Source organism: Pristis pectinata, chromosome 15 (genome assembly GCF_009764475.1).
Source record: "Pristis pectinata isolate sPriPec2 chromosome 15, sPriPec2.1.pri, whole genome shotgun sequence".
Classification (NCBI taxonomy): Eukaryota; Metazoa; Chordata; class Chondrichthyes; order Rhinopristiformes; family Pristidae; genus Pristis; species Pristis pectinata.
The window spans coordinates 42,843,841-42,871,535 of NC_067419.1; the positions used below are offsets into that span (position 1 = coordinate 42,843,841).

The 27,695-nt window shown below is 40.0% G+C and overlaps 1 protein-coding gene across 1 annotated transcript in view; it reads right to left on the reverse strand.

Moving 5' to 3' along the window:
* The window catches only part of poc1b (POC1 centriolar protein B), a 69,215-nt gene that overhangs the window by 14,742 nt on the left and 26,778 nt on the right, over window positions 1-27,695 (reverse strand). The window contains exons 7-10 of the mRNA XM_052030919.1: window positions 25,328-25,461; window positions 21,587-21,655; window positions 17,759-17,911; window positions 15,784-15,870 (exon numbers count right to left, since the gene is read on the reverse strand). Of these exons, the coding sequence (XP_051886879.1) occupies window positions 15,784-15,870; window positions 17,759-17,911; window positions 21,587-21,655; window positions 25,328-25,461 (443 nt within the window). The remainder of the gene's footprint in view (window positions 1-15,783; window positions 15,871-17,758; window positions 17,912-21,586; window positions 21,656-25,327; window positions 25,462-27,695) is intronic.

Here is a 27,695-nt window from a genome sequence, read left to right on the forward strand (position 1 = left end):
CGTATGCAAGGGAGACTCAACTACAATTTCCCAGAGCGAGAAACTATCAGGTAGCATTAAAATGTTGTGCTACAGTGCAGAGTTTCTAGTCTAACCTGTCTCTGAATCCATCATTCCAAAACAGACTAATTCAAAGGGATTCTGACGTCAGATTTCTATATTCATTGACTAGCTAGATTAAAGGCTCCGTGGCTTAGTTCTAGAAACAAGTGGGTTGCCATAGTGGCCTGGGTTCCATTCTGACCTCCGGTGCCGTCTGTGTGGAGCGTGTATGTTCTCCCTGTGTCTGCATAGTTTTCCTCAGGGTATTCCGGTTTCCTCCCGCATTCCAAAGTTGTGTGGGTTGGTAGGTTAAGTGGCTCTCATAAATTCCCACTTAATATGGGTGGATGGTAGGGGAAAGAACAACAACAAAAAAAATCGGAGGGAGGGAAGTTAGTGGGCATGCGGGTGAGAACAGGTTGCAGAGAAATAAGTGGGGAATGGGACCGATGGGGTGTCTCTGACAGCCGGCACAGACTCAATGGCCTCCCTGTGATGTAAAGGAATATGGGAAATTTACACAGGTGCTCTGTAGAATGCCGATTTGCTATTGTGCCCTTGGTCCTGGAGTCTGAACACACACAGATACCTACTCCCCACCTCTTTATAAAAGCCGTCCACTTGGGCTGCACTCTGCTATACCAGGAACCTGGCACAAAACTCTGCCCGCCACTGGTGTTCCTGCAGGAATGAAAATGGTGATCTCACTATCGCACGCCTTGGAGTGGAGTGAACCACCAAGGCAATATGCACTGGCTGCCTGCAAGAGCTGGTGCTGGGCAGGCGGGGCACGAGGAGTGTGACTGTTCAGTGCTGAGAGTAGGGTACGTGGGTGCATCCTGACCAGCAGACTAAGTGTGGGCTGTTGCTAGGGACTAGCAGCAGCTGCTCCATGCATTGAAATAGTGCCCAGATCCTACTGTCACCTCTCCCACTGGACGTGAGGGAAACTGGTGTCTCTCCACTTCTGTCTATCCCCAGCCTGCAGATTTCCCTATGGGAACAAGCCCAACAGTGTCATGCCAGGATGCACCCGAGCCCCATATCTCAGCACTGAGCGTCTGCACCACTTGCTGTGTTCCACCCACACTGAGCCACACAATGCTGCATTTGCTTCAACTGTTTCATTGCTGTGGGAATATCTGAAAGCTATGCCCTCAATAAGGTTACTGCCACAGCAGCACATACATATAACACTTTATTGACCCTTTTTAGCAGATTTCACTGGTGCTCGTTCCTTGGACTGACCGTGGTGTTGTGTATTCACCTTCTAATTTAACCGATCATGCTGTTACTTGACTTATGTCCTTACCAGAACCACTGGCTACAGCAGTGGTTGGTTCTCCACCCACTACCATGTAGCAATTAAAATGTTGTACTACAACATAGAGCAGGCCCTTCGGCCCACAATGTTGTGCTCAACTAATTAAACTAGTAATTAAACTTGTGTTCAACTGCTATTGAATACAAGTACTCTTTCTGGACATCAATGCTGCATTTAGAGGATGGAGCTCGTCTCTGCTTTTCAGAGCTCCAAGGTCAGTGATGGGGATTGGGAGCAAGGGACTTCATTCCTACCAAATGTACTTAGTCTAGTGAATATCAAGGCACTGTTCAGAGATTTGAAATCTTTTCACTCTGGAGGTCAATATTATAAATGAATGATTCAGCAGCTAGCAATACCTTCATACAGCCAAGGTCCACAACAGTGCTGTATATACTAATAAGAAAATACTTCCAGCAATAACAGCATTGCTTTCCCTTGGTTAGCTGTGAGCTTACTCAGAATTTTGGAGAGGGGTAACTGGGATGGACAGACAGATAGACACAAACAGACACATGTAGGTTTCTTTTTGGTTGGTAAAACAGATAGAAGTGAATTGGTAGAAATACTAGAAAGGTGGTGAAGAGAAAACCTTTCACCCTATTGGTGACAGGGGTTGGAATCACTCTATTGGTGATGGGGATTTGGAACATATAGCCTGAAAGGTTGGTGGAGAATGCATGGGAGCCTGTTTTTAATTACCATATAAATCCTATATGTGACAGATGTAATTCGGAGGTGGCTTCCCTGACACATGCTTTGGTCCTGCCCTCTTTTGGAAAAATATTGGAAAGACATTTTTACTATTATCTCAATTGTATTGAATATTGATTTACAACCTCATCCTATTACTGCAATCTTTGGGTTACCAATGATGGATTCCGGCCATCTATCCACTTCAGCTTGTCGTATGATTGCATTTGTTACATCAGTGGCCAAGAGATCCATGCTATTTAAATGGAAGGATCCTATACCTCCTACCACATTTCAATGGTTTTCTCAAACTATAACATGTTTAAACTTAGAAAAAAATTAGGAGTGGTACTGTTGATCCTTTGCTTAAATTTGAGAAATTTGGAGTCCATTTATTCAGTATTTCTATATGATGTAAGGAGGCCCTTTCTCGAATCCCTTTCAGTAACCTTTTATTTGAATATAGAGGAGCGGAGCTAATGACATAATAATTTTTTTTTAACCGAAGAAATAACAGTCCAGCTTTTTTCTTTGAAGTTTTTGGTTTGCTTTTGCTTATTATTATTTTTTTAATTTTGGGGTTCTCTTTTCATATAATCAAATTTCTTTTCAAATTCTTTTGTATCATGTTCACTTAGTAAGAGATTGGGAGGTTCAGATTATATATTTTACTCCCTGTGTTTGTATATGTCAACTGTTATTATTGTAATCCCAATCTCTTCGCACCATGTGTATAATCACTATTGCTATGTGTATTAATCTAAAATTTAATAAAAAGATTGAAGAAAAGAAAGAGAATGCAAGGCATGTAAGTAGTACTCAGAAGTGCTATAACCCATAAGTCTACAGGCTGAGAGTCATGAGATGGCTTTCAGCTGGATAACTCTTTTTCAGCTCACATAGACATGACAGCCTGAATGATCTCCTTCCAGGTCTTAAATTTCTGTGATTCTATACGCAAAAGTAGGAAGGGTGAGGATGAAGAGTCAAAAAAAAACCTTCCATTGGAAAAAGAAATCTTAAATTTCAATAAATTACTCAATTAAGAACCAGCTGAAATTACTGTTTTTGTGTGAAATATGTTCCCAGAGTACCAACAAAACAGTGACCTCTTTCTTTCGTTAAGCTCACTAGTTGCAAGCAAATTAAACATTCTTTAAATGCACTGAATTGTGCAGACTCTTTAAAAAAAAGAAACAGGTTGATGAATAAGAACAATAAATGCAGAAAATTCTGCTTCATGATCATATTTTAAAAGAACCACAGAAAGAAAAGGAATCATTGCTACAGGAAGCAGACATTGTTGCAGTTTCTTTAGTCTTTCAACTGAAAGAACAACAAACCCAAATCATATCACACAAAAGTGGCAAGATTAAGACACTACTTTCAGTGAAAAATGAAAGACACCAAAGGTGAGAAACACCCCTGCAGGAAATACTCTAAACAGAAACTGACACTAAAAATATCTACACAGGAAGGACGGCATATGCACGTTTATAAATTGCAGAAATTCTTATCAAGCCAAAAGCAGACAAAAATAGCAAGGGGCAGTATACTTTATGAGTGGAACATTTGAGAAATGCATGGAAATATTGCAACAGCCCCTAAAAACATTGGTATGCAGCTTTTCTATAGTTAGTTGTACAATGAATAATTTTACCTCTCTCAAATTAATGAGTTAAAATTGACTTTTCAATAATTCACCATTCCCTAGAGGTTAGGCTAGAGAGTATGAATCTCCTCATAATCCTTCTCTGATAAAACAAAAACGTTCATTTGTTCTATTTCTGTGTGTTATTAAATGTAATTAAAATGTAGGTTTGAGGTCTAATATCCTGTCATATGAAGGATAAAAAAAGTGTAGATTAAAAACTAATTTTATAAATCTGACATCTATTTCAAAATGAGTGCCTTTATGCAAACAATATAAACATTCAATGAGTGAGTGTGTAAACAGGCTGTTCCTTAGTATGTAACACAGCAGTACAATTCCACCAAAAATAATATCATTCATTATTCAGTGCCTACATTATTTATTACCAGTGCTAACAGGGACCAAGTAATATCTGGAAAGGTATATTTACCTTTGTGAATCTAGTAACATAAAAAAAAAGATACTCAATGATGTATTGGACAACTGTTAGGTGTTAACTTTAGTAGCTTTTGCAAAACTAGTTCTCATGGAAATGGCATTTGAGGTTAGTAAATCATCTTTTATGTCATCAGGAAGCTCATTATAGTCTAAGCAGACCAAGTGACAAAAACACTCTCCTGTCAGCACCATATAGATACCATTTCCTGTGTGGAAAGTCTGCAGCCACATACCTTGGGGTGCATTTCTCCCTGAAGGAAGTCACTTTTAAAACAGGAAGAGAGGAAGGAACAGTTGCTGCAGACTATGTAGCTGAAGACTTATTGCGCATTCTTTGAATGCCTCACATTAGCTATAGGGAGCAGTGACACTGGGTATCTCTAGATTGAATAAGTTGCTATTATAGATACTAACGAAGGCTATTTGTGATTTCTCAGAGCTGAGGTCAGGGGTGGCTAGTACCACAGGAAATGAAGGAATAGAAATACATTTCTGGAACTTGATCCATGTTTGGTTTTTCACACAGCAAAAAAAAATCTGTACTGTAACTACAGGGATTAGAATTAGGTATTTTTTTTGTTACAAAAACTAGTGCATAAGGATGCATAACAAATCTGCAAATACTTAAACTCTTGAAAGAAATGCCACATCTGCAACAATAGGGAGAACTTCAAGCTAAGGTTTCAGGTCAGAAGAGACAGAAATTAGAGAAGAACAATTTTTCAAAGAGAAAGCACACACATACAAACAGAATGCAAAGTGGTGGTGCTTAATTGTACACCAAAGTATAGAAGCACCATCCACCGAATGGATGCTATTTAAATGTAAACATCAGAAATTTCTTGTGACAGTGTTCCACAAATATTTCCTTCTGCTTATCAGTACACTTGAGACTATGTATGAATTGTATTCCAGAAGCATGTAGTCTCTACGCAGCTCATTCTCCGATAATGGAGACACAAGGGACTGCAGGTGCTTGAAAAGTGGAGCAATACACAAAGTGCTGGACTAACTCAGGGGGTCAGGCAGCATCTATGGAGGGAAATGGGAAGTCGGGATTTTAGGTCGAGAAGTTCACCTATCACCTCCCAGCTTCTTACATCATTCCCACTCTCCCCCTCCCTCACACCCCCTCACCTGAATCCATCTATCACCTGCCAGCTATTGCTCCAACCCTTCCCCCCCCATCTTTTTATACAGGCCATCTTCTTTCTTTCCAGTCCTGATGAAGTGTCTCAACCTGAAACGTTGACTGTCGATTTCCCTCCATAGATGCTGCCTGACTCGCTGAGTTCCTCCAGTGTTTTGTGTGTTGCTGCATTCTCTGATAATGATGCTCAAGGAAGTATCTGTTGGAATATTAAAGCCTACAGTTACAATGTTCTGCATGTGTCAGAATCCCAGTCATTTCTTGGGTATGCTCTTTCAAAATAATGTAAAAATCCAGTACTTTAAAATTTGTTGACAGAAAGCAGTGCGTAAAACAAACATTTACCAAGATTGGATTCCCCATTCAAAGGAATGGGGATGTGCTATATATGTCGATCATGGCTGGCAAAAACTCAAGAGGCCAGCTGTGATGTACATCCGGCACCCCAGTTTAGGACTCGTTTCAAATTTTGCAATTTGCAAGGTTTTTTTGTCTCTTAGACATCTTTACATATTGATTTCTTAAAGCAATTTTTAGAATACTGAATTCTAATGTCATTTTGAAGGAGCAGGTGATGAGTTTATCTGATACATGTAGAATACTACAGGAATATTAAAGACTACACAAACCTAGGGAAGGCAAATTACTGGGTCAGACCATGCTTGCCTGCTATTCCAGTAGCTGTACTTGCCTTCCGTGGCCATGTGCTCTGAATGTCTACTGGCCTCACTGCAATGAAGACATTTGGCTCACGAACAATGCAGTGCTCTGGCCCTGGACCACACTGTGGTTGAAAGCTCTTGAAATGCTTTTAAACTTCCTTCATGATCAGACATTTAAAAATCAGTGCAAAGGATTTAAAATATTATAAGCTAAATATAACAATAAATTTACTTATAATCACAATTAAGTGATAGAAATCCGTATTGTGTTCAGTTCTGGTCGCCTCATTATAGGAAGGATGTGGAAGGTTTAGAGAGGGTGCAGAGGAGATTTACCAGTATGTTGCCTGGATTGGAGAGCACGTCCGATGAGGATAGGTTGAGCGAGCTAGGGCTTTTCTCTTTGGAGAGAAGGAGGAGGAGAGGTGACTTCATAGAGGTGTACAAGATGATAAGAAGCATAGATCGAGTGGACAGTCAGATACTTTTTCCCAGGACGATGATGGTTAACACGAGGGGACATAATTTTAAGGTGATTGGAGGAAGGTATAAGGGGGATGTCAGGAGTAAGTTTTTTTTTTACACAGAGAATGGTGGGTGCGTGGAACGCACTGCCTGCAGAGGTTGTGGGGGCAGATACATTAGGGACATTTAAGAGACTCTTACATAGACACATCAATGATATAAAAATGGGGGGGGCTATGTGGGAGGGAAGGGTTAGATAGATATTAGAGCAGGATAAAATGTCGGCACAACATTGTGGGCTGAAGGGCCTGTACTGTGCTGTAATGTTCTATGTTCTATTTAACTAAAAATATTAAGGTATAGAAAACAAACCACTTGGCAAGTTTGGGGACCCCATGTACTCGGTTGTACTACATTTGCCAGCCATGGTAGGCAATCGTGTAGGGTTGAAGCCAGATGTGAAGTACAGCTAGCACCCCATCTCTGGTGGTTTGTCCTGCCCCAAGATTCAAGTGCTGAGGAAGAACCAGCAGCCAACACTCAGCTTGTCCCCACAAGCACAGGCACAGAAGTCAAGAATAAGCTGATCTGTGGACTTGCTATGGAACTGCCAGTTAGCAAGAAGCACAATCTGGCATATTATTACACATCAGACTTTTCTCGAGAGGGAAGACCAAAAAAATCTGATTTTTGTGAACTCTATGTTTTATTCCTATAAGCATTCATTCCTGATATGTAAACTTGATAAAGTTTACGAAAAAAGGGCACAGGTTACTCACTTTTAAGATATTGTCATTATGCTGGATTTACACCATGTAAATGCCCCAATAGAAAGGAAAATGGAAATCAGAAGATAGTTTAGGAAAGATCATGATGACTTTACTGAATCAAATAATAGCTCAGACAGCCCAAGAATAGTGATGCTTTTACGGTATCATGGAATTCATGGAATGGGCGGGGGGGGGGGGGGTGGGGTGGGGTTGGTGGTGGGGATTTAAAAGCAGTCTATGGAATATGGGTAATTTGAAATATTTTTGATAATTACATTCGAATTATAAACAAACAAGAATATTTCTAAATTCAGTTAAAGGGCATGGTCAAACTTCAAACTTCTCTTCTGGAAATTAAACAAATCATCACTTGGTGGTAACTTATACCTATCCTTTTACTGTTGCAGTAACAGAGTCAATGGGGGTTTTTCAAAAAGTGAAAGCTCATACTGGATATGAAGGACTGAAGCAAAAAAATAACATTTATAGACAACTTTTATGGCTTTTCCCTGGATCCCAAATATCATCCCTATTCCTTTACTATACCTTTTCTGGATTTCCCGAGGGATGCACTTTACCAACCTCCCTGGTTATTCAAGCGAAGGTTTTCACTTGTCTCCCAGCCCCAATGTATACTAGACTATGACAGAAGTAAATATACGGTCACGAGTTTCACAGGTTAGTCATTTAACTTCTCATTGAAGCTATGTTAAGAACAATTAGCACGACCCTATCCTGCAGGTAAACTTTACTAACATCACATCCCTTGGATCCAGACTCAGTTGAAGGGCCCTTTGCCAAGATATCTGGCCACAACAGTAATGACAATGTAGAATTCAGCTTTAAGAATACTGCTCATTATTCCAACTTGTTCTCATGGTAGCCTGCCTTTTAAATATGGTTAAGTGGTTTGAGTACACTTAAGAATGCAATCAATAGGAAAAGAATGCATCAGTCATGCAAGCTAGAGTCACGGCCCCTTTATTTTAATAGTTCACATATTGCTATTGTTCTCTGGTGCCTTACTTTTGGAGAATCCCTCATGGATTCTGCATCCTCTTTCCTGCAGGGCAATGTTTAATACACTACAGATCGGACCTGGCAAGTCTAATAAGAGAATAAGAAATCCTCTTGTCATGTGGATTCTGTAGCTGAGGCAGTGGCTGTGGTCATCTCAAACTACCTGAATCAAACCTCTGAGCATAGTTGGCTATGACTGACGACTGCCATTGTTAAGAGAATCAAGAAAAGAACAGTTAAATAATGAAATTTTACCAAGCTAATTTCCCCAGAAGCACTGATGAGCAAAATGTTGGCAAAGCAAAAGTACATATTCAGTATTTACCTACAAATTATTCAAGTTCACTTTTGAAGTCTTAATTTCAACAGAGAAACCATATTTATAAGGTTCATTTCAAGATTTTTGGCCAAGTTGCAGCATCATAAAGTTCACTATTAGCTAACAATTGGTGTTATATACATCATACTGCATGTATGCAGTTAAAGTTGGAATTGAGACTTGTGGATTGGATCACATTTGAACATACGGTTTTAAAAAAATTAAGTTCCAATTCTGTACCTTCTAGGGCTCCAAATACTTTTTTATGGAGGCAGACAGAATGGATGAATCGACTTATCTCCACAAAATTACTGTGGCCCACTGCAAGTTCTTGTTCACTCTCTTCCAGGATTGTGTAGCCCCTCTCTGTCTAAACTGCTGGTGGGGTTGCCAATTTCCTGCTCTTCCATGGGCAATGATTTGCAGCAAAATGTCTGCTTGTCAAATCACTACTAAATTCAAATATAGTTGGTTCTCCATCACTGGATTTGGTAGTGGGTGGGGCATGGACAACCCCTTTGCTCCCATTTTAATGAGAGGCTAGAGACTAACTCTTGCTATAACTGAGTGGGTCAGAAACATATCCCATTCCAAGTGAAAAATGGTGACATTCATAAGCCGCTTGGGACCTGCACTACATTAAAGTTGCTGTATATGTGCAAGCTGATATTGTCATAACAATGGGTCCACAGTGGCAGACTTTCAGGAAATGAGAGCATTCCCACTCCTCTACCAGCAAGAAATTTGAACTGGGGCCAATTTATATAGCTAATTCAGGATGGAGGATCTAGCCATTCAGCATGCAGGATTAGATGAAATAAATCACCCAAGAGATGGCCGATTAGAAAATAGTAACGGTGTTGACAATTATTGCCTAATTTCAGCATTCTATGAGCAGTTATGATTACTAAGCAGTAAGCTTTTTTGCAAGATCATCTCTAACCGTGAACCATAGGGTAAGGTTTATGCTAAACTTTATGTACTTCATATGGTGTTCTTAAGAACATAGAACAGTACAGCACAATACAGGCCCTTCGGCCCACAATGTTGTGCCGACCTTTAAACCTCACCTAAGACTATCTAACCCCTTCCTCCCACATATCCCTCTATTTTAAATTCTTCCATATGCTTATCTGGCAATCTCTTGAATTTGACCAACGTAGCTGCCTCCACCACCACCCCAGGCAGCGCATTCCATGCCCCAACCACTCTCTGGGTCAAAAAAACCTTCCTCTGATATCTCCCTTGAACTTCCCACCCATTACTTTAAAGCCATGCCCTCTTGTATTGAGCAGTGGTGCCCTGGGGAAGAGACGCTGGCTGTCCACTCTATCTATTCCATGAAGTTCTTCTCAACTTCATCCATGTAACTGTGCCACCACACCAACCCCACACTCCCTTGGGTTTCTGATGCTCATTCTCTAATGGACTGCCTTGGTAAGTAGTGATGCTACTTCTTGTGTGCACTGCTAGTCAGAAAAACAGCTAAAGTACTGAATATCTTGGTGACAAAAACCTAGCATCCTGATAATAATCTGGTTTCACACCAGAAGTTAGTTTTACTCAAAGATCATGAACTCCCCCGGCGTCACAGACCTGTCTGACCTGTTGAATATTTTGAAGGTTTTAATGTTTTTATATACATTACAAATTATAAAGCTGCTCCAGGGCAGCTGGAAATTTACATTCAAGTAAGTAAAAAGCTAGTGTCAGTAATAGTGACATGAAAATAATTGACCCTGATAAAACACACCTGGATAATTGATATCCTTCCGCAAAGGAAATCTATTCTTGCCTGGTCTGACTAACTAACGATCCAAATCCACAACAATATCCTCTGAAGTGGTCTAACATGCCACTCAATTCAGGGGCAATGAAGGATGGGCAATAACTGCTGATGTTGCTATCAACACCCACGTCCAGTGTATGCATTAAACAAAAATGGATCCGAGCATGCAGTCACAGTAATAAATAATCAATAGCACTGTTTAACCAGTGAGAGAATTCTAGGGTTTTAGACTATCACCAGCTTACATACGTCACATAACCTGCAAAATAACGTCAGTTTTAAACCTCAACATTTTGATTTGAAAGGCAATGCTGCAGCATATTCTTTCTGAATCTTCCCGAACCTTGTGAGGAGGCATGAATATTGGGAAAAGGAATGACCTTTGCTTTTGGGAATCAGTTACAGCAAACAGGGACCTCCAAAGCTCCCTTTAATTTTCTCCAACACTAAACTGTAAACAATACTGGAGAGGCATTCCTGGTCTCTTCCATTTAATAAAACAAAAAACCCTAATGTTATATTTTGACAAAGGTCACCTGTCTCCCCCAGTTTGTCCTGTGGATTCTCATTTAAACCGATTTTTCCTGAGACTCACAAAGCAAATTTTTATTCTATCAGTCTGGATTTGAACTTAAGTTCTTAGAAGTAAAATAATCAATACCCCATAGTTTCTTTGGCCGATTTAATCAGATCTGAGCTCAGACAAACATTTAATATTGGATAAATGGCAAAAATATGTTGGTTCATGATACATTAGGGTTCCGCTGGAAGATATGCCATCAACTACAAAACATGGTGCAATGCATATTGGAAAACCTGCAAGTATTGTAGGCCCAATATTTATTTGTATTACATTAAAATCATTTCTGATTTCTTTGTTTAAGTACACATGGTTAGGGTAGTTGCAGTAAGTGGATAGTGGATCTTTTTTGTCTTCCAGCAATAGTTAGCACTGTTGGATATCGTATCCCTTAATTGTTTGGCATAAGCACTAGCTTGTTTAACGGCAAAATGCTGTAAATAGGTATGCAGAACATTGAGCAGGATGTTAAGGTACGGGCCCTGTTCTCACTTATTGTAAATTTAATGGAACTGCAAATACTGCTTGCTGCTCTATTATATAGAGAACGAACCAGCTGCCAGTGATTAAGATATTATCTGAACTTCATAAAATTAAGTCAAGCAAAAAACAATGATAAAGGGGAAACCCAATATATAGGAGGAAAAAGCAGAGCAGTGATAGGTGGACAAAAGAGGGGAGGCGGGGTGGGCACAAGGTGGTGATAGGTAGATGCAGGGGAGATAGTGATAGGCAGGTGCGGGGGGGGGGGCGGAGGGAGAGCAGGTTCTAAAGATGGAAAATGAGGTGCTGTTCCTCCAGTTTGCGCTTGGAATTCTCCTGGCAGTGGAGGAGGCCAAGGACTGACATATTTGTGTTGGAGTGGGAGGGGCAGTTGAAGTGACTGGCAATGGGGAGATGCAGATCACGTTTACGGATGGAACATAGGTGTTCTGTGAAACGGTAACCTAGTCAGTCACCTTGCAGCCTAACAGCATGAACATTGAATTCTCCCACTTTAAGTAAACCCCCCCCACCCATGCTTCTTTTCTTCCCTTTCCTAGCCTTTTTCTTTTTTTCTACCTTCCTTTTTTCCTCCTTACCTTTGACCCATCCCCTGGTGGATCTGCTCTCCCCTCCTCCTGCCTATCACTATCTCTTACCTGCATCTACCTATCACCACCTTGTGCCCACCCCGCCTCCCCTCTTTTGTCCACCTATCACTGCTCTGCTTTTCCCTCCTATATATTGGGCTTCCCCTTTTCCTATCTTCAGTCCTGAAGAGGGGTCCTGACCCAAAACATTGACTGCCTGCTTTTCTCCACGGATGCTGCCTGGCCTGCTGAGTTCCTCCAGTATCATCGTATTTTTCATCTAGATTCCAGCATCTGCAGTCCTTTATTTCTCTAGAAGCAATGGAAACTTCAAAGGACAATGTTGCATACATTTGCTATGCTAGAAATTCTAACCAGGGTTAATGGCTGAGTTTCTAACCTGTTGGCACCATCTAAAGGACAAGGACAAAATTACAATATAGACTTGAACAAACAAATTTGATTAGTCTTACCTCATGGAAAGCAATAAATCTGCAATTTCAAGACTCTACCCAGCACTTATCAATTAAATCCTGAAGCATTCTCCATATTTAAAAATTTTGATAATGATTAATCAGTTTCCTAAATATTTAATGTCAAGAAAAATTCACGTCTAAAATATTTTAACAGAAGAATTAGTTGGTGAGAGGACATTTTCTGCCTTTGACTGCAAACGTTTGAAAGAATACTGAATTGTACAATTTAATGATATGGCTGCCAAAAATGCACCTTATTACAAAACCTTCATCTGTCAGTCATACAGCAGGAAACAGGCCCTTCTGCCCACCATGCTGACCTTCTTGCTCAGCTACACTAATCCCATTTGCCTGCATTAGGATCATATCCTTCTATGTCTTGCCGATTTAAGTTTCTGTCTAAATGTCTCATATGTGGTGATTGCATCCGATTCCACCATCTCCTCTGGTAGCGAATTCCAGACACCCTCTGTCAGGGGGAAAAAATTACCCCTCTGGTCCCCTTTAAAACTACTACTTGTGAGTGTGAGGTGATGCATTTTGGAATGTCAAATCAGCATAGGAATTATACTGTGAATGATAGGCACTCGGGAGTGTAAGGGAACAGAGGGATCTAGGAGTGCTTAGTTCATTGAAAGCGGCGTCACAGGTAGACAGGGTGGTGAAAAAGGCATTTAGCACAGTCAGTCAGAGCACTGAGTATAGGAGTTAGGACATTATGTTGCAGTTGTACAAGTTGTTGGTGAGGCCGCACTTGGAGTACAGTGAACAGTTTTGGTCACCCTATTGTAGAAAAGACGTGGTTAAACTGTAAAGAGTGCAGAATGAGAAAGGTATGGAGGGCTATAGTCTGGGTGCAGGTAGATGGGAATAGGCAGAAAACCAGGCCGGCATAGATTAGTTGGAGCAAATGGCATGTTTTTGTGCTGTAGTACTCTTTATGACTCTAAAGATTTATGAGGATGTTGCCAGGACTAGCGGGCCTGAGTTATAGGAAGATGTTGGATGGGCTAGGTCTTTATTCCTTGAAACACAGGAGAATGGGTGGCGATCTTACAGAGATGCTTAAAATTATGAGAAGGATAGATAAGGTGGACAGCAACAGCCTTTTCCCCAGGGTAGGGGTGTCCAAAACGAGGGGGCATAGATTTAGGGTGAGGGGGAAAGATTTAAAAGGGACCCAAGGGGCAACTTTTTCACGCAGAGGTTGGTGAGTATATGGAACGAGCTGCCAGAGGAAGTGGTTGAGGCAGGTACAACAGTATCATTTAAGGAGCACTTGGATAGGTGCATGGAGAGGCAGGGCTTGGAGGGATATGGGCCGAACGCAGGAAATTGGGACTAGCTGGGTGGGCACTGTAATCAGCATGGACTGGTTGGGCCTGTATCTATGCAGTGTTGCTCTACGACTTTTGTGTCTCACCTTAAACCTAGGCCCTCTTATTTTTGATACCTTTACCATGGGAAAAAGATTTTGACCACCTACCCTATCTATGCTGCTCATAATCTTGTATACATTTCCACTGGTCCAGGGTAAACAAGCCCCATCTATCCAATCTCCCCCCATAACTAAAGTCCTAACATTCTGGTGAATCTCCTCTGCACTTTCTCCAGCACAATCATACCCTTCAGAATACTCCAAGGGTGCCCTAACCAGTGTTTTGTACAGTTGCAACATCATGTCCAACTCTTATATGCTCTGATCTTTGAAGGCAAACATACCATATGCCTGCTTCTCCACCTTATCAACCTGTGTTGCCATTTTCAGGGAATTATGGATTTGGACCTATAGGTCTCTCTGTTCATCAATATTCCTTCGTGCTCGAACATTCATTGCACACGTGCTACCCCTGTTTGACTTCCCAAAATACATCACTTTGCACTTATCAGGATTAAATTCCATCTGCCAATGCTTTGCCCAATTTCCATCTGATTTGTATTCTGTTTTAGCCTTAGAAAACCTTCCTCGCTATCCACAACACCACCAATTTTTATGCCATCCACAAACTTACCAATCATACCCCTATATTTACATCCAAGCAGCAAAGGTCCCGACACTGATCCCTGCAGTACACCACTAGCCATAAACTTCCAATCGGAAAAACATATTTTCACTACCACAATCTGCCTCCTATTACCAAGCCAATTTTGGATCCAATTAGCCAGCTCACCTCATGATGATTTTTCTTTCTGCCTAGTTTACGCTTGCTTCAATCCCTGCATGACTGGATTCTGTTTACGTCAAAGTAGCTCAGCTGAATGCAGTCCATCACAATTAGCTCCGACAGATCTAGGGTCAGGGGTATCTCTCAATCTTTCTGCCATGTGCATTGTTAATGATGCTTTGTAAAATCTGGTTGAAAGTTGTGCACTTGGCCTTTGATGGAAGCTTGACTCCAATGTGGAAATGAAACCATTCCTATTTGTTGATTTTGGACTCTACTTGTTACAAATACACCAGCTGTCAAAATCTGCAGATGTTATAAAATGGAAGCATATTTCAGTTAGGTAGAGCTGAAGGTACTATAAAATTCTAGTGTATATCTTGGACTCTTCAGGTTTATTAAGATGACACATGCAATGATGCAAGTGATCTTTTGACACTTGAAACACTAAAATTTATGGAACTGGTAATTTTTTTCTACTGAGATGTCAGAAGCAATATTTTTATGATAAATATTAAATTAGGAAAGTTCTCCCAAGCCTCAATTTTGGCACTTTCCAGACAAAAGTGAAATCTGTTTTAATCTCTACACAAGTGTTATTTCCACAAAGCATAATGACCTCACAGATCTTAAAAGGGAAAATTATAATAACTATGAATAGTTAAACCCAACTTATTGAAAAGACAAATTCACCAACTCATTTTCAAGCCCTCATGTTACCAACTCTGCCCCACACTAAGTAGTGCATTGAATACATACTGAATCAGAATCACATGAATTCTATCATTCTCGTCCCTCTACTGCAGCTCTTTGCATAAGCCTATTCTAACATCACCTTTTGAGGCTCAATGCCACACTTAGTTTACTAACAGTGTCTCAGAGCATTACTAAGAGAAAGGTGCTAAATAAATGAAATTTTGTTATACTGCCCAAAAGCTCAAATTTATTCACTGTATAACTGAGATATATAGATCACCATTGGGGATAGTCACCTAGGTCCCTAAATGCCTTTTAGAGAAGGCTAAAATAATTGACCTAAAGCAATAAAAAGGAATCACATCATGGAATGTTTTACCATGGAATGCCTAGGTAACAGAGTTAAACCTGGATTTCCACTCCTCACTAACCAATTAAAGTTTACATATGTGAAATCACAAGCTCACCCGGGGATTAGGGACAAAGCCTCTTCCAACGTCCATCACCACTGGATCGGATGTTTGCATATCAGCTACATCAGTCCTGGGATTAATCTATTCAGTTGAAAATGTCAAAATTGGCAACATCAGCCCAATTATAAAAGCTTTTCCAGAAAGCTAAAACAGATATACAAATCAATACCAAATTTGCAAACACAGTTGAAAAAAATGTGGGCAGCACGATAGCGTAGTGGTTGGCGCAACGCTATTACAACGCCAGCGATTGGGGTTCGATTCCCATCGCTGTCTGTAAGGAGTTTGTACGTTCTCCCATGTCTGCGTGGGTTTCCTCCGACACTCCAAAGACATACGGGTAGGTTAATTTGGGTTTAAAATGGGTGGCGTGGACTCGTTGGGCCGGAAGGGCCTGTTACCACGCTGCAAATAAAAATTAAAAAAAAAAGTTGCTTATACATGAACTCTAGTAATGAGGTCCAAGGACTTCATTTCTCAGGACAAGTATATTGGCTGTTTTGACTGCCCAATGCAGAAGTTACTGAATATGCAGAACAAACAGCCCAAGAATAACAAAATGAAATGGTATATTCTTGATTGATATTTGTTGACTTAATGGATGGCACCTCTCTTTTCTTTTAACATAATGAAGAATATTTAATGGGTGTGAGCTGTTAAGGTGCAGTGATAAAAGTGGTTGTTACTGAAATGGCACATAGAGACATGGTCTATACGTCCAGACTCACAGGTTCAAATTTCACCAATGCAGCTGAAAAATGCAATGAGATTAATTAGAACCAGGAGACTACAAGATTGTCGAAAACCCACTTGATTCATTAACGTCTTTCAAAGTGGAAATCTGATCCATTTCATATTCAAGACCAACCAATATTGTTGACTTGTCTGCCCTCTAAAATGATAATGCCTAGCCAGCACCATTTAAAGGGGAGTTTCTGTATTTTGTTTTGGAATTCCACAAAATGCCTCATCCACAAGATGCTGTACTGGAGATCTTCTGAGGTCATGTAAAGGAAGATGTCTTCTATCAAAAGGAAGCCCTCCAGGTACATGGTCAAAAGGTTGTTGCGGTAGAAAGTCTGAGAAGTCAATGCCAGGAGACAAGCCCCAAAGATTTGGATACAGTACCACAAAAGTTAGATGACCTTGGCCAAGTCATTAAATTACCAACTTGATCTACCTTTGAAACTACTTTGTGAATGCAGTGAACATCATTTCTGTAACCAAACATCACCTGCAGCATCCAAAATTACTACCAATCCAAATGTTGTCCCATCTCTGGCTCCTATTATCTTATATCATTTTGACATTTAACTTTCCTTTATAAATGCTATTTATCTGTAACATATTCCAGTTCTGATTAAGTTCCCAGATTTGAATTAATCATTTCTCTCCATAGATAGTGCCAACATCCAGCATTCGCTGTTTCACAGAGACATTAGTCTGGAACACAGTGGTCAGGATGAACATGATAATAAATAATAGCTGGAAGCCTATTAAGGACAGTGAAAGCAGCCTTCTGTTTAATGTTTTGCATATATTTTAAAAAGTGTTTTAGATTTTGCTATGACTTAATCTACAGCAAAATGGAAGTTAAAAAAAGTTCAAACATGCACATAACTCAAAATATCTGTATTCCTCCACTATTTCTATCACATATTGGGCAGCATCAAGGAGGTAATATTTAACACTGGCAGAAAGTTAACAATACTGAATGTGAAGAATCAACTAATTAATGTCCCGGTTATTGGATTACAAGCCCTGTAACATAACCACCACAATCATGAACCTGTTTTAGTGTTTTTGGATAAGTGAGCTTCTTCTGAATCTCTTGTGGATTTATTAGTGACTGTTTTTTATATCTGTCGATGCACAGTGTTTCAGAAAAACAAATTCTGCATTAATATGCTTCATGCAGTTTCATTCATTTGAATAAGTCTCACTGCAGCTAAGCATATTATACAATTACCTGTATAGTTTGAGATCTGGAAGTATGCCGGTGAGGAATTCTTGGGTGAATGTCAGTAATGTGAGGAGGGGGTTCAGGATTTGTTCTCACAATATTGCTTTTCAAAACTTCTTTGTAAGGAATACTATCAAAATTTGTCTTCCAGACCAATACCTGCAAAACAAAACAAAAAGCTGCAAGCAGAGTATAGTGCAAACAACTCTGGTTTAAAATCCAACAAAAGAAAGTTAATCAGATTATTAAATGAGGAAAAAGTAATGACAGGACAATGCAAAATCCTACCAAATCACAGGATTGCAACTGGGTACAGATTCATGCAACATTAAGATGTTATGCAAGTGGCTTTAACTGAGCTTTGACTGACTGTGAAGGAGGACAAAAGCAAATAAAAAATTAATATCCAAAACGTGAGTAGGTGTATTTGAATGATATTGGAAATGAATTGTGTGCAAAATTTAATCACAAATTTAACCACATGAAAATAGAAATTTGAACAGTATTTCAATTAATCTTCAGTTAGGTTCCTGTCAGCACATCAAATTCTACTCTCACTAGTTCAGTATTTTATATCTTAGTGTGGTCAGTGAACCTGCACGTCCTTCTCCCACTTTGAACATTCCCACATTCTGGCTAAATACTTAAATTAACATTTCCACTTGTTTATTTTATTTAACAGATTTAACTTGCTTCGATTTCCCATAGCTCATAGACAACATAATTTACTTACATACAATAGCATTTCAGGAGTTTGCACTCATTGGAATTTTCTGCCCCCTGCTGGTAAAGCCATCCATTTAGAGAAGATGTCACTTCCAACAGCAAAGGGATCTGCAAACCTCCAGGGCAGCTGGCAGATTGAGTTTTTTCATTCCCCCCCCAGTTCCCTACCCCAATCCACCCCATTCAGATAACAGTCTGGCTCACTTCTGTAATGTTTTGAAATGACTAAGGAAGTTGAGGAGCAAATAGAACTTTAGTAAACTTCTTATGTGGCTAGGAAAATGTTTTAACTGAAGACTGTGGTACTTTTCATATTCCCAGAACATCCAATAAGATACATTTGATGTGTACTCACTGTTGTAATGCGAGAAATGAGGCCCACTGTAAAGTCCCACAACTAGCATGAAGTAAACTATCAGACTGTATCTCAAATGCTAGTTAAAAAATGAACATGGGCAAGACAGTAAAGAATACACCTTCTCTTATTCAATGACAACGTGAGATCTTCCAAGTCCATCTAGAAGGGCAGACAGTGCCTCTCTTTTATACATTATTCAAAGACAACTCACTACTTCAGTTTTCCTCTCTCCGTTTGCACTGAAGTGCCTGCCTAGATGTGCTCCAGTCCCTGGAACAGAATTTGAAATCACCACCTTTTATCCTAGATATAAGAGTGCTCCTACTGATCCCACCATTTTGAGACTTTTTCCCAAATGGTTTATCAAGCTCTGTGAACAGCTGACAGGGTTGGTAGTAGCAAAATTTCATTGACATCTTTGTGAGAGTGAACAACAGACTATGTTCAGTTGTACGTGTTGCTATTGTCATTGTTTCTATTTGATTCTTTGTCAGCACTAAAAGTCAAGGCTCCAACATGTTTCCTCAATCTCTAGGGCCCAGTCTAGCAGATTTAAAACATTAAAGGTAATAGCACTCTAATATTCACTAGGCAAATCCGCTTTAAGTTAATACTTGAGCACATCTGTATTATAATTGAACGGTTAAGATACTTCTAATGCCTTCGTACTTCAAGAGAACTATTTTTTTAAAAAAGTCACCCTGATACAGTTTCATCAATTCTTTAGAATGCATTAGACATCTGCATACATGGTTGAGAACAGGTATAACATTCTACCATTCAACGCCCGCAGCAAAAAAAATCTCAGCATACTGACCGGCCATTAAATGAGATAATGTTCACTGTACGTATCTTACAGGGTTCATTTTAATAGATTAATAGAACAGTACAGCACAGGAACAGGCCCTTCGGCCCACGATACCTGTACTGACCATGACGGCAAATGAAACTAATTCCATTTGTGATCCATATCCCTCCATTCCCTTGATGTTCATGTGTCTGTCTAAATGCCTCTTATATGCATGCGACTATCCTGTCAGCTTCCACCACCACCCCTGGCATTTTGCAGTGATACCCAGTTTGTGAATAAGGAAAAGGGATTGAGTATTAATTACCCTCTACCACTGGCATAATGTGACTCCAGTTTATACCTTCTAGGAGATGCATTGCTGCAAGTCAAATCTTCTTTGACACCAATACTTGCGATCACTCCCAGCTAACAGAAGACAGGCAGCAGGTGGATGGGAACACTGTCACCTACACTGTCACACTGTTACAGCTAGCAAGCTTAAAAAACTCAGCTCCTGGGAAGCAGACAGTAAAGTGCTAAAAAAAAAAGTTGATACATATATTTGTATTATATATGTCAATAAAGGCTTGGAAAGGCACTGTGGTATTTGTCAACTGAATGGAGAGAATTCAGCAAAAAGATATTTTAAGTGGAAAGTTTGGTGAGTGGACATTTGAGGTATTGCTGGTGAGAGTGCAGGAAGCTACTAGGTTAAGCTGATGGGATCGAGGCACAACCCTCCTCACCAGTATTTCTCTCACCAATTTTTACAGACGCACCATAGATAGCATCCTATCCAGATACATCACGGCTTGGTATGACGGCTCTGTCCGGGACGGCAAGAAATTGCAGAGAGTTGTGGACACAGCCCAGTGTGTCATGGAAACCAGCCTCCCCACCAAGGATTCTGTCTATACTTCTTGCTGCCTTGGTAAAGCAGCCAAAATAATCAAAGACCCCACCCACCCTGGACATTCTCTCTTCTCCCCCCTCCCAGAAGATACAAAAGCCTGAAAGTACATTCCACCAGGCTCAAGGACAGCTTCTATCCTGCTGTTATAAGACTATTGAACAGTCCCCAGTACGATAAAATGGACTCTTGACCTCACAATCTGCCTCGTTAAGGTCTTGCATCTTATTGTCTGCCTGCACTGCACTTTCTCTATAACTGTAACATTTTATTCTGCATTATGTTATTGTTTTCCCTTGTACTACCTCAATGCACTGTGTTGAAATGATCGGCATGGATGGCATGCAAAACAAAAGTTTTTCACTGTACCTCGGTACATGTGACAATGATAAACCAATTTACATGAAGCAACGGAGAAAGGAGAGACCCCCAAATCCAAACTGGGCAACTGGAAACAACTAGGCACAAGTACCAAGTTTGAAACCTCACTGCTTGTAATCAAAGGAAAGAAACTGGGTGGGTGAGATCCAAGAACCAAGGTCCATGCCAGAATTTACAAGATACATGGAATCCAGTTGCCCACACACTGTGTGGAGGAAATCAGGCTAAAAGCTAAGGGGAAGGTGAGTGGTTAAGCAGACTTATAAAGAGGAAAGGGAGTTTAGGAAATCAAACTGGAAGCTGCAACAATGCAACCTAGTATATAGAAGTCTGCAACATTTTAAAGCCATATAACCAAACCCTGAAGTTTTTAAACTATGACTGCATGTTACAGGCTTCATGAACAGCCAAGGGCTAATTCCCTGCTCAGGCGTTCTTGCTGAGAAGCACGTTTACTGACTGGTGCACAACCTTTGATATTCCATCAACAGGTTTAATGGATAGAAAAAATTAGTGTCTTCCTGCTTAGGAATAAACCTCATAAAACATCACTCAGTGTGAGAAAGTAAGTAAATATAATGTGTACAGGAATTGCAAGGCATATATCAGACAATTTTAATATTTCTGAAACAAGGATAATTACTATTTACAGGAAACAAAGTGTCAAACCTGTGAATCACTTCCACCAGAAGCAAAATATTCGCCTTGCCTAGAAAATGTAACTGCAATTACAGGACCCTACAAATAAATAAAATTACTTATTAGGGTGCATGACCAGTTAGCAAATAAGTCTACACTTTGTACACAATTTTTATATCAATATACACTTAAAGCAGTTTTATGAATTGTTTTTTCATCTCCGAGGTTCCTGCCTGCAAAGAACAAATTACAGCCTAGAAGATCTCATGCAGTGAAACCTAGTCATATAGTTCAGAAACATTCAGCCTAACAGCTCCATGCCAACCAATGGGCTCCAATTGCATATTAATTCCATCTCCCAGCACTTGGTCCATAGCCTTCTAGGTCTAGGCCATTCAAGTGTTCATCTAGAATGCTTAACAGCTTATCTTGAAGCTGGGTCACTGACAGTATGTAACTTCTTAAATGCTGTCAGTGACCCAGCTTCAACCACTCTCTCAGGCAATGCATTCTAGGTACTTACCATTCTCTGGATGAAGAAGGTCCCCCTCATATCCCCTCTAAATCTCTTAACCCTTACCCTAAATCTATGTACTCTAGCTTTATCTACCTCTGATGCGGAGAAAAGTTTCCTGTAGACTACTTCTCATAATTTTATGTACCCCAATCATGTCCCTTCTTAACCTCTTCTGCTCCAGGGAGAACCTGGCTTCTCCAGTCTCTCCTAAATAACTGAACTGCTCCATCCCAGGCATCATCTTGGTGAATCTCCTCTGCACCCTCTCCAGCGACATCACATTCTTTCTATAGTATGGTGACCAGAACGGCACACAGTACTCCAGTCTGACCAAGGTTTAATAAAGTTGGAGCATAACCTCCTAACTTCTGTATTCAATACCTCGACTAATGATGGCCGGTATCCCAAATGCCTTCCTAACCACATTGTCTACCTGTACTGATGAAAACACTATGAGGCTGGAGGAACCAGCAGGCCAGGCGTCTGAGTGAGCACATGTTCGAGGAGCTGGAGAGCAGAGGAGATCACAGAGGGGGAAAGCAATGAGAGAGGGACTCACAAAACTTCAAAGTGGGCATCCTTGAAGAGACTTCGCAATGGAGCAGTAATATTGGAGAAACAACGGACTGCAGATGCTGGAACCTAGATGAAAAACACTTTGATGCTGGAAGAACTCAGCATCAATTTGTTTTTCATCTAGATTTGAGTTCCTCCAGCATCATAGTGTTTTTCATCTAGATTGTCTGGCCTGCTGAGTTTCTCCAGCATCAAAGTGTGTTTCATCTAGATTCCAGCATCTGCAGTCCGTTGTTTCTCCAGTATTACTGCTCCACTGCGAAGTCTCTTCAAGGATGCCCACTTTGAAGAAGTTTTCTTCCTCTCTTCAACTGTAGCTTCGTGTGTCCCTCTCTCATTGCCTCCCCTCGGTGATCTCCTCTGCTCTCCAGCTCCTTGACCATATGCTCACTCAGACGTCTGGCCTGCTGAGTTCCTCCAGCATCATAATATTTTTCATCTAGATTCCAGCATCTGCAGTCCTTTGTTTCTCCTGTCTACCTGTACTACTACCTTCAAGGAACTATGGACTTATACGCCAAGGTCCCCCAGTTCCTCAATACTCTCCAAGACCCTAACATTTGTGGAGTATGTCCTAGCCTCATTAGTATTCCCAAAATGCAGCACCTCAGATTTGTCTGGATTATACTCCATCTGCCATTTTTCAGCCCATTTCACCAACATATCAATATCTCTTTCCAGCCTCTGTGTAATAAGAAAAGGAAATGAATAAAAATCTGAATGCTAAACATGACAAGGCATTTACTATGCAGGTCATATAAATTTGTTCCTGGGCTCTGTGCGAATGATAGACCTATGTACTGAGGTGCACAGTGATTTTAAAGTTCAGTTGAGCAGGTAGGGCGTGTGAATGCCTGACCCAATCTGTAGTCATGGTTACTCCTACAGACATGTCACCTTTAAGTTTTTTTACCTGCCCATCAGTTCAACTTTTCTGATCTTGACCCTGAGAGGTTCTACCGGCTTTTGAGCCCAATCATAAGAAAAAGCTGCCCCTCAAATCTGCTCAAAAAGATTATGGCTGATCCAATATTGGCTTCAATGCCATTTTCTCATGCTCTCTTCACCTCCCTCAAATCCGTTTTTAAGGAGACCTCAGTCTTTGCCCGAATATATTCAATGACTCCATCTCAACAGTTTTCTGGGCTGGAGACTTCCAAAGATCCACAACCCTCTGAGAGAAGAAACTCCTCCTCCAACTCGGATAAGGTACATGGATAGAAAAGGCCTGGAAGGATATGGGCTAAACGCAGGCAAATGGGACTAGCTCAGACAGACATATTGGTTGGCATGGACGAGTTGGGCTAAAGGGCCTGGTTCTGTGCTGTATGCCTGAGGCTGCTGAGAGGATAAGCTGATGATGAAGTTATCCGAAAATTGACGTCCAGATAACTTCTTTAACAGCTTTTTCCCATGTCAAACTTGGCCTTTGTCCCATCAATCCTGACACCACCTTCTCTGCAATTTAAAACTAAATTGTTTTCTCTCTTTCCCAGAATGATCAATGGCTCTGTACTTGAAATGTTAACTCTGCTTCCCTCTTCACAGATACTACCCGATCTGCTGAGAATTTCCAACATTTTCTGTTTTATTTTCAGATTTCCAGCATCTGCAGTTCTTTTGAATTTCATTGAAATTGAGTACACCCTGATTAGTTCCTCAACATATTGCTCTGAGAAATCACCCTGAATGGACTTGATGAACTAATCTGATTTGTTCAATCTATATCATAATTAACATTGCCCATAATTATTGCAGCACCTTTCTTACAAGGCCCAATCTAGCTATTCTTCAGAGGCTAATATACTAATGTCATCAGTGACTTCTTGCTCTTACCATTTCTTATCCCCACCCAAATTAATTCAACATTTGGAGCCAATATCATTCTTCACTACTGCATGATCTCATCCTTGAGCAGAGATACCCCAAATCCTTTTCATTTCAACCTATCATTTCAAATTGTCACATATTCTGAATATTGAGTTGCTTGCCTGGGTCAACCTGCAACCAACTTTTATGTAACGGCAATCAGATCATACTTATTTATGCTGTCAACTCATCTATCTTGTTACGAATGCCATGTGCATTTAGAGAAAGATCCATTAATTTTATCTTATTTTTCCTTACAATTATTCTATTAGCTGGTGCATTCTTACACTTGCATAGCTTGCCCCTTCCCGATGTACCCTTTATATCTTTGCAGAACTCAAACCCCAATCTGGCTGATTGTGTTCCGATCCCATGATGAAATCTCTGATGTCACAACACCCTGTCTCAATGCCCTTGTCCCAATTCCTGATGTCCCCCTGACTGAGCCGCTCTCAACTGTCTCCCATATATGATCTATTTGTTTTCTTCTGTGGATTTCTGTGCATATGTGGCCACTTGCACAACAGAGGGAGCCACGTGCAACAATCCATTGGCCCTTTACACAAAGTGCCCTCTGATGTATAGAATCATTTTTAGATTTGCACTTCTTACAAATTTTGTACATTTTTTCTACTATACAGCAAACTTTTCAGATGATTAAAAGGTTCATACAATCTATGACCGAGTTTGATTTAACAGTTAACATCAATGTTAATTAAAAACCAAATAATCAATGCATTACAAAGGAACTGAAGAACTATAAAATGCAATTTGAAATGTTATGTATTTAAGTGCATCTTTATTTTCACCTGGTGTCCATGGAGAGTATAAAATAATCGTCCTTCCAACAAATCCATTATCTTGAGAGTACAGTCACTAGATGCAGTAATAAGGTAGTTGCCAGAAGGATGGAAAGATAAGCAGTTCACTGAAGCACTGTGGACTGTTTGGAAAACAGGAGGTCAGTATAATTTAACATGCTGCAAAATAAATCATTTGCTGAACTTTCTGAATAACAGTTAACAGCTACAATTTTTTCCAATACATCTGCCCCTCAATATCTTTCAGTACATGTTTTCTCGCTTTTTCCTAGGCTGCTTTTCATTTGCCTGACAGCTTAAGCACACTGGTGCAACCAGGTTCCTTGCTTGATGCGCAGTATCCAGTAATACCCCTTTTGCCTGCATTGTAAAATGCATTTGCAAATTATGGCAGTGTGATGAAATTTTTAAACATGTACTTAATGATTTATTAATTATTCTTTATTACAAAATGAAAAAGAATGGTCACTTAGTTTTTGCTTGGGTTATTACTTAATGATTCAATTAGTTTTTAAAGAGGTTTTTATTTCCTTTGGAATCCAAAAGATCTCTTACACGTTTATTATTTCTCATATAACAGAGCAAGTTTGGGCTATTTTAATGCTCAACAGCTAGGTATTATTGACAAAGTGATCCATTTTAAATATAGTACATTCACTAAAACTACAATGTAAAAAGTTGCCATAAAAATTTGCAAATTAGCCCAATGTGATTTGACATGCTATTTCACTGAAACAATGATCATCATCTGTTTCCCATTCTCTCAAACCCACTCTTTTCATCTGTCTTTTCCATTCCCTGCCTCACCATTCAGATATCCTTCTTGTCACTTTTGCCAGTCTCCTTCCCCACCTTCCCCTCACACTCTCTCACTTTGCTCACATAAACACTCACACAAACAGTAAATAGTAGCACTTCTTTGGCCCGTAAGTAGCAGCACAATTTCAGGTAATGCAACAAACTTAGAGTCCTTGTCAAACATTTACTTCTATAAGCAGCAGTGTCATTGACATCCAGCTGCTCCGAACTGGTCAACCGTTGTCGAGCTTTAAGTATGTGATGAAATCCCACTGGCTATCATTGTGTATTGGGGTTTGTTTCATTGTGTAGACAGTCAAAAGGGAGAGAGAAAGAGTTAAGTACAAGAACTGGAAACAAAGAGACCTGGTCAGCATGAAGTGGGACTGTGTGAACAGCCATGAGACTATCCCATTATTCTTGAGACACTGTGTACCAGGGACAGTCTGGTAAATTGTAAAAGCACAAACAGACATTCTGACAACTGCAGACCAGATGGCTGATGTGATTTTGGAAGCCAGCAGAAATTAAAAGAAACAAGTACATGTAAGGAAAGTAATTATGGGCATACAATTGGCCATAAAACCAAAGCATTATCTAGGAGACAATGCAAAGAAATGTATAAAAAGGTGCCTGACAAGATGATCGAGAGCAGTAACTCTGGAGAACAACCATCACTGAAGACGACCCCAAGTCAAGTACTTGGAGAAGAACTCGTCAAGTCAAACCTTACCCAGGGTCATCTAGAGCAGGTAATATCTGAATACAGAGTGTTTTGGAAGTTGTGAAACTAAACTTAAGAGTTGTGTAACTAAAACAGTTGTGCAACTAAAGAGTTAGAGTTTTATTTGAAACCATGTACCGAATTTTTGAATTGTTTGTACTAATCATGATTAAGAAAGTATTGTCATTAGACAAAGTCATCATCTGGTGTGGTTTATTGTGTGCTGAATCTAATGGGTAACAGCTGATGTCAACTGATTCAAATCAAATCTATTAGCCAGGTTAAACAGAAGAAAAGCAGCTTGTTTTATCAGGTTTGACTGGATGTTTTTGTTATTTTACATTGCACTTTGAAATTGATGTGCTCACATGTATTAAACAAAACATCAAATGAGCACAATTTAGGCTATGGATTAAGTTATGGATTGTTGGGAGGCTGATTCAACTTTGCTTCTATTTTCTTTTAAAAATGGAAATTATTTGACTGCATAACCTCAACTTCTCTGGTCTAGCTTTACAATTTACTGTAAAATATGCATTTACATTGCAAAATCAAAAAGAGAATAAATGCATGACAACATGACTTATAAACTAAACTTTATATTATAGAAACAAGAAATGCTAGGGATACTCAGCAAGTCAGGCAGCATCTGTGGAGAAGAAAACAGAATTAATGGTAAAGATTTTAGTCAATTTTGATGAAGGGTCATTGATCCAAAATGTTAACTCTGTTCCTCTCTCCACGGATGCTGCCCGATTTGCTGAGGATCCCCAGAATATTCTGCCTTTATCTCCAATTTCCAGCATCTACAAAATTTTGCTTTTCTAAATTCAG